This window comes from Nematostella vectensis, chromosome 15, assembly GCF_932526225.1.
Source record: "Nematostella vectensis chromosome 15, jaNemVect1.1, whole genome shotgun sequence".
In the NCBI taxonomy this organism is placed as follows: domain Eukaryota; kingdom Metazoa; phylum Cnidaria; class Anthozoa; order Actiniaria; family Edwardsiidae; genus Nematostella; species Nematostella vectensis.
The window spans coordinates 6430208-6437942 of record NC_064048.1 but is presented as its reverse complement, the minus strand read 5'-3'; the positions used below and the strand labels follow the sequence as shown (position 1 = coordinate 6437942).

General features: G+C 45.9%; 2 protein-coding genes across 2 annotated transcripts; both read left to right on the top strand.

Annotated features, from left to right (window-relative positions):
- The first annotated feature begins 321 nt into the window (after positions 1 to 321).
- On the top strand, positions 322 to 2570 carry LOC116611846. Its single transcript, XM_032375808.2, has 2 exons — positions 322 to 516; positions 604 to 2570. Exon 2 carries the CDS (start codon positions 1151 to 1153, stop codon positions 2168 to 2170), a length of 1020 nt encoding a protein of 339 aa, XP_032231699.2. The 5' UTR covers positions 322 to 516; positions 604 to 1150; the 3' UTR covers positions 2171 to 2570.
- A 1032-nt stretch (positions 2571 to 3602) lies between these two features.
- On the top strand, positions 3603 to 5558 carry LOC125560752. The gene has a single exon (XM_048723083.1). The coding sequence runs from the start codon at positions 3603 to 3605 to the stop codon at positions 5556 to 5558; it is 1956 nt and encodes a 651-aa protein (XP_048579040.1).
- Positions 5559 to 7735: the final 2177 nt, after the last annotated feature.

Genomic DNA, 7735 nt, shown 5'->3' with positions numbered 1-7735 from the left:
CTTTAATAGTGCAAATAGGCCCTATGCATGGAAAGTTGCCTCAAATGGGAATCTATTTGTCTCTACTATGGTTTTTCAGTTTCTCTATTTGTCTATTCAGTGGAAGCGCTCCCTCCATACCCTCCCTGAATTGGTGTATCTGTCGTAATCGGTGGGCTCCCTCCCCCACCCCGTCATCACCATCGGCCAGTCTCGTAAGGTTGTCATACCCCCCCCCCCCCCCCCCTTCCCGCTTTATCGGGTCGTAAGGTTACCGGCGGGCTTCCATACCCCCCATCCCCAAAATGGTGGGTGGCGGCGGGTCATACCTGTTTCGGCATAAATCTATTACATAAGTGACAAGTGAGAGTTTCGTTAATATCGATTTCAACCACGTGATTATAATCCATTGTAAATCAGTCAGATCAACAGTAACCGAGATCGGAACTCTGAAATACAGCTAACCAGTACGATTACAAAACCTACAGCTAACCAGGACTTTGAGAATCAGAAAACACGATCGGATACGCCACAGAAGTAAGTTAATTTGTGAGTTTGAATAACTGTAAATAAGCTTTGATTCCATGCAATCAATGTAAATCAAATAAATTTCATTCATTCTAGATCGAATAAATATATCTTTACACATCGTTGGATTGTTATACGGTTTGTGGCGAAATCCTCACGGGAACCTAAAGCAACATTATATTCGATTTCTTGGATCTTCTATTGGTAACGAGAAGATTGTTGTCAGAAGGAATCAGAAGATTTGAACATGACTACTGAAGAGGAGTTGAAACAGCTGAAGATAGATCGCAGGACTGCGAAAGCATCGCTAACACGACAAGGAAAGGCTGTAAATAACGTAATAGTTGGAAATCGACCTGGGCCAGAAGTAAGTAACGCCCTCGTAAAATATCAGGAATGTTTCGAACATTTGGTAGATACGCACGATCAATATGTAAAGCTGATCGAAAGCGAGGAACAGTTTGAACAGGAAGAGGAGTGGTTAGGAAGCTGCCAGGAAGATTTTATGGAAATAGAATTCCGCGCTAAAGTTTATCTCGATTCAAATGCTAGTATCAATAAGGGGAAAGGGCCTAAATCTGTTGGGGTTGAAGTTGGAAGCATTTCAACAGAAAAACCAGACCAAAGTAAAAGTATGAATTGAATGATCGGAATATCCGGTACGGCAAACACAGAAGAACAAATTGACGTTGACAAGCACCAGATCACAAACAAGGCTAGTACAAGTAGCGTTGAAGAGACAATTACAGCAGGAACCACGGGCGGTACACAGGATCAACAAGCAACACAGGGAAACAAGGCTAGTACATGTAGCTTTGAAGAGGCAAATACAGCAGGAACCACGGGCGGTACACAGTATCAACAAGCAACGCAGGGAAACAAGGCTAGTACATGTAGCTTTGAAGAGGCAAATACAGCAGGAACCACAGGCGGTACACAGGATCAACAAGCAACACAGGGAACTTTGACGTGTAGTTTCAAAACGGAGAAACCTAAGCTTCCTAAATTTTCAGGGGATGTAAAGGAATATGTCATTTTTAAGTCTAATTGGAATCACATTATCGACAAGAGGTATATGAAACGCGATGCAATGACACTTTTGCGCGCAAGTTTAACAGATAAACCACTCGAGCTAATTAAAGGCATCGGGATGGATTATGACGCAGCTTGGGAGTACCTGGACGCTATTTATGGAGACCCCCGTGTTGTTTCAGATAGCGTGACACAAGATATCAGTAAATTCAAAGCGTTGCAAGACGGAGAAGATTCGCGCTTCTGTGAGCTTGTACACCTATTAAGGCGATCGTACAACACGCTGAAGGAAGTTGGTCTCTCAGGGGACATGGACAACAGTCACATGTTGTCTGTTATTGAGCGCAAGATGAGTGCTGATGATCGGAAAGTATGGTCGCGCGAACTCGTACGTGATAAAAAAACAGCGACTCTCGAAGGGCTGTTACAGTGGATGACGTCGGAAATGAAGTCAAGAATGACAGCCACCGCAGCGGTACGCAGCGGCAATACTACATACCGAGGAGGAGTTTATCAGTTCAAGGCTGACGAGCAGGAGAACCCCCGATTTGAATGTTGGCACTGCAGAAATTTAGAGCACTGGCCAGACCAATGTCCAAAGTTTGCGGCACTGACATATGAAAGCGCATGAAAACAGGCAAAGAAAATCACGTGTGCTTCAGTTGCAATCACAAAGCTTCCACCTGTAGCAGGAAAAAAGTATGCAACAAGTCCGAAAACGGCGAACATTGCCAGGCATTCCATCATCCCTTGCTACACAAGACAATTCCTGTAAGCGTCGGAACGGCTCTTGAAAGCGAAAATACAAGCGTCATCCTACCAGTGTTGACAGCGAACATCCACGGTAAGAACGGTCTACAAAAGCAAGCTAACGTTCTGCTAGATACCGGAGCACAAATAAGTTTAATAAGGAATGACTCCGCGGATTTACTAGGCTTAGCTGGAAAGGATACATACATCACTATCACCAAAGTAGGGGGAGAAGACGAGAGTATGAAAACGAAGGTTTATAAAGTTCCTGTTTGTTCCAATGGAAGCAGCAAGACATACACAGTAAAAGCTATCGGCACCGACAAAATCAGCGACGACGTGAAGGCGGTAGAAATGAAAAGCATTGCAAAGCACTTGGGTCTGGAAAATGGACGAATCCGCCGTGGAAAAGGCCGCGTAGATCTGCTTATCGGAATTGACCATGCCCAACTACAAGCGGGACCATCGAAACAATCAGATAAGCTCGTAGCGCGCAATACGCCTTTGGGATGGGTAGTATTTGGAGGCAGTGCAGCCGACACGGAGGGAGTCAGTCAAGTGTACCACGTGGCTCTTGCGCCACAGCTGGACCTAGCGGCATCCTGGAAAACGGAGTCAATAGGAGATGAAGTCAAACCGTGCATCGGTGAGGCTGATAAGTTAAGTAACTCGTGCAGAAAAGTCGGAAATCAATGGGAAATCCCGTACCCCTGGAAAAAGGATCCGAGTCAGCTCCCAGACAACAAACCAGCTGCAGTAAAAAGGCTGGAAGCGACAGAAAGGCGTCTGTTAAAAAACCCGGATCACGCTGTCGCCTATAACAAGCAAATGGAAGAAATGTGTGAGATGAATTTCGCAAGGAAGCTAACAGAAGAAGAAGTTAAAAGTTACCAGGGACCAGTGCATTATATCAGCCATCACGGGGTGGCACGGCCAGAGAGTGACAGCACCCCCCTGAGGATTGTGTTTAACATGTCAGCAACCTACCAAGGGCATGCATTGAACGACTACTGGATGAAGGGACCGGACTTACTGAACGACCTGTTCGGTGTACTTTTAAGATTCCGGGAGGGGCAATTTGCGGTGATCGGTGACCTGTCAAAGATGTACCATAGAATACTAATCCCGGAAGAAGGCCAGCACGTACATCGTTACTTATGGAGGAATCTGGAGAAAGAAAGACCGCCAGATGTATTTGTTAAGACGGTCCTCACGTTCGGAGACAAACCAGCACCCGCGATGGCGCAAATCGCGCTACGTAAAACAGCTGAAGAAGGCGAGAAGCGGCCAAAGTGCTAAAGGAAGACACGTACATGGACGACATCTGTCACTCAGAAGAAACCCCAGATAAGGTGCAACAACTGGTAAAAGACCTGGACAAAGTGCTACAGAACGGTGGATTTCATGTAAAGAAATGGACGACGAGCGGAAGTGCAAAAGACGACGACGCCGCCGAGCTAGACCTGTTAAAGACAGAACACGAAGAGAAAGTCCTTGGAATCGCGTGGGACAGTAAGACTGATGTGTTGCGGTTTAAAGTACAGAAGCAATCTCACAGCACTTCAGACGGAAAAGAGAAGGGTCCATGGACCAAGAGAAAGATCCTTAGCCGCGTAGCACGCCTATATGATCCAATAGGATACACAGCAGCCGTCGTCATCAAAGCCAAGATCGGAATTCAGAAGTTATGGCAGCTAGGCTATGAGTGGGATCAACCTATAAAGCCCCCGCTTGCACAGGAAGCGTTCTTCACAGATCTAGACGAGCTTAATAAGATAGAGCTCCCGAGATGTCTCACTCCACCAAATGCAGTTGGCCTGCCAACACTCTGCATATTCTCGGATGCATCGAGAGAAGCCTTTGGAGCAGTTGCATATTTGAGATGGCAGGCAAGCGTTGGGTCGTATGAAGTGAGATTTGTAGCAGCCAAATCAAGAGTCAAGGAGTTAGCAATTCCAAGGCTAGAGCTCCAAGCAGCAGTACTGGCAGCAAGATTGCACCAGACCCTACAAGAGGAACTTCGCATAGAATGTGAAAAGGCTATCCTGTTTACTGACAGTATGATTGTTTACTCATGGGTAAGAGGGTCTCCGAGGAGTTTCAAGCCCTTTGTATCTGCGAGAATAAGTGAAATCCAAGACAAGACCGACCCAAACCAGTGGCGCCACATCCCCGGAAGTGCAAATGTTGCTGATGACGTCTTTCGAGGCCTATCGGTTCAAGAACTCAAGGGAAGGTGGACCCAATGCCCAGCCTTTCTACAGAGCAATGAAGATGAATGGCCACAGGAAGCCAAGTATCAGGAACCAGATAACGAGTCCGACCAATCGGAGAGACGAAAGGAGAAAGTATGCGCAGTGACAGGAAGAGCAGAAGAGGCGATCGATGTCAGCAAGTTCTCGGAATGGAGAAGACTCGTCCGTGTAACAGCTAGAATTCAAAGGCTGGCAGAGAAAATCAGGTTGCAAAAGTATGAACAAGAAGGAAGGCAAGGCCCCTTGGCGCCAGAAGAACTGAAAAAGGCGGAAGAACACTGGATAAAGAAGATGCAAGATACACTTCACGGTCGTCACGAGAAAGGCGAATTTGCGCCGTTATCCCCGTTTGTCGACGACAAAGGCATTATCCGTGTCGGCGGACGTGTGGATGCAGCATTAGTATCATATGACACCAGGCACCCTATCCTGTTGCCAAGCGACCACCGAGGAGCCCTACTGATAACGCGTCACGTCCACAAACATGGACACCTCGGAGTCGCCGCCACCACAGCAAAAATCAGAGCCAAGTACCGGATCGTCAAGGGCAACAAGCTGAGTAAGATTGTGGAAAAGGAATGTGTGTTCTGTAAACGACTAGCTCACCAGACAGAGACACAGATAATGTCAGCCCTACCTCAGCTCCGGCTAGCACCCTACACCCCACCGTTTTTCCACACATCGTGCGACTATTTTGGTCCTATCAATGTCCGCATCGGCCGAAACAAGTCCGACAAGTATTATGGAGTAATCTTTACGTGTCTGAATACAAGAGCTGTGCATTTGGAGATGGCCGTTGACCTCTCCACCATGGATTTTCTACAGGTCCTCCGCCGATTCTTTTCGATCAGAGGATACCCAGCCACAGTGTTAAGTGATAATAGCAGCCAAATGGTCGGCGCAGAAAGAGAGCTGCGAGAACTAATCAAGGGTCTAAACGACGATCAGCTGCGCCAATTCAACGCGGAAAAGGGCATAAGGTGGATCTTCATCACCCCAGGCGCACCTCACTAGAATGGCTGCGCGGAAGCGTTAGTCAAGACATGCAAGACGGCCCTCAAGAAAGCAGTTGGCGAACAGACCCTCACGCCAATGGAGCGATACACATGTCTACTTGAAGCTGGAAACTTAGTGAACCAGAGGCCGATAGGACGCATCCCTAATGACCCACACGACGGGAAGTACCTCTGTCCAAATGACATACTGTTAGGCCGGGCTTCCTCAGACGTACCCCAAGGTCCATTCAGAGAGACCCCCAACCCACGACAGAGAGTGGAATTCGTCCAGAGGATTGTCGAGTCCTTATGGAAACGATGGCATCGAGATGTGTTCCCGGCACTTGTGCCAACAACGAAAAGGCGCTCAGAAATCCGGAACGTTCAAGTCGGGGACATTGTTGTAGTAAGTGACAGCAATGCACTGAGAGGAAAGTGGAGCACCGGAAGAGTAACTGAAGTTTATCCCGGGCCTGACGGCAAGGTGCGCAACGTCAAAGTACAAACAGCGACCGGAAAGTACAGTCGCCCAGTCACCAAGATTGCTGTTATCCAGGCTGCAGACGAAAAGCTACTGTAGATTGATAAGGACTACGCCCTTATGGGGCGGAGAGTGTTTCGGCATAAATCTATTACATAAGTGACAAGTGAGAGTTTCGTTAATATCGATTTCAACCACGTGATTATAATCCATTGTAAATCAGTCAGATCAACAGTAACCGAGATCGGAACTCTGAAATACAGCTAACCAGTACGATTACAAAACCTACAGCTAACCAGGACTTTGAGAATCAGAAAACACGATCGGATACGCCACAGAAGTAAGTTAATTTGTGAGTTTGAATAACTGTAAATAAGCTTTGATTCCATGCAATCAATGTAAATCAAATAAATTTCATTCATTCTAGATCGAATAAATATATCTTTACACATCGTTGGATTGTTATACGGTTTGTGACAAATCCTCACGGGAACCTAAAGCAACAATACCCCACACCCCAACATCACCATCGGTCAGTCTCGTAAGGTTGGCATGCCCCCCTCCCCCCCCCCTTTCCCCGCCATCATCGGGTAGTAAGGTTACCGGCGGGCTTCCATCCCCCCCATCCCCAAACAGGTCGTAAGGTTACCGGCGGGAACATCACATTTTTTAGGCAAATGTCAGGAGGCATTCGGGATTTTCGGTTTCCTTTAACCAAGTGTTTTGTACTTGTGGGATAGAGAAAAACGATGCTAAAGGTAAATTGTTATTCGCATTATTATAGGATAACTTAGCAAGGGCGTAGCCAGGGGGCCCGCCCCCCCTTCTAGCAGCCAAAAATACAGTAAATGAAAATACAGCCTTAGCAGTAATAATACAGCTTCACCAGCTTAGGTGAGACCAAGAGGAAGTCAGTCATTTGCGAAAGGAAGTGACGCGCAAGCGTAACTATTGTTTTCACGTGACTACCACTGCGGGCTTTCCGCATACCAGAGCGTGTTTGATGGGGAAGCAATTTCCCACGGACGTAGATTGTGGTCGAGTCCGCGGCCTTGCAGCGGTCATACCCAATCTCTCAATCGGAAGCTTCCGAATAAACATCTTTGGAATCGAGCAGCATCATAAAAGAATGGCGGACATATGACAAAAGAGTTACGTCTCTCTCTTATGTACCCATACGAGTAAGAGAGACAATTCCTGCCTTTGTTGTATGCTGAATGAAATTTTTCAACCATTTTTATTTAAATTTTGTGATAATAAACCATGACAACTGGCGGGTGTTTTTACTTTTTTTTTTCCTTTGTTCTATTTTACTAAAAGTTATTAGCGTAAGCTCAATTGAGTACTTATTTTACTTACTTTAATGGGTACTTTATATGAAGTTTTATTCACAATGCAACATGTCTTTGATACCTGTTTTTCTATATCAATTAATTTTGAGGGTTTACATATTTTGAGGATATACATGGATATATATATGCTCGTCATCATAAGTAACTTGTTATAAGTACTTAAAAATTTTCAATTAAAATTCACAGAAGAGTCTACAGAAATTACATCATAAATTGTTTTTTTTTTCAGATAGGTATTATATGATACCTATGGCTGCGCAACTCCCCCACTCCCCCCTCTCCCCTCAGCTAATTCTGAATACGCGCCTGCTAAACGTTTACGTTCAAGTTATGATTACCAGAGATAAAACGCAAAACAACGAA

Excerpts from the sequence above, each read along its gene's own strand:
- LOC116611846 (XM_032375808.2), top strand. The coding sequence starts at position 1,151 with ATGATCGGAATATCCGGTACGGCAAACACAGAAGAACAAATTGACGTT.
- LOC125560752 (XM_048723083.1), top strand. The coding sequence starts at position 3,603 with ATGGACGACATCTGTCACTCAGAAGAAACCCCAGATAAGGTGCAACAA.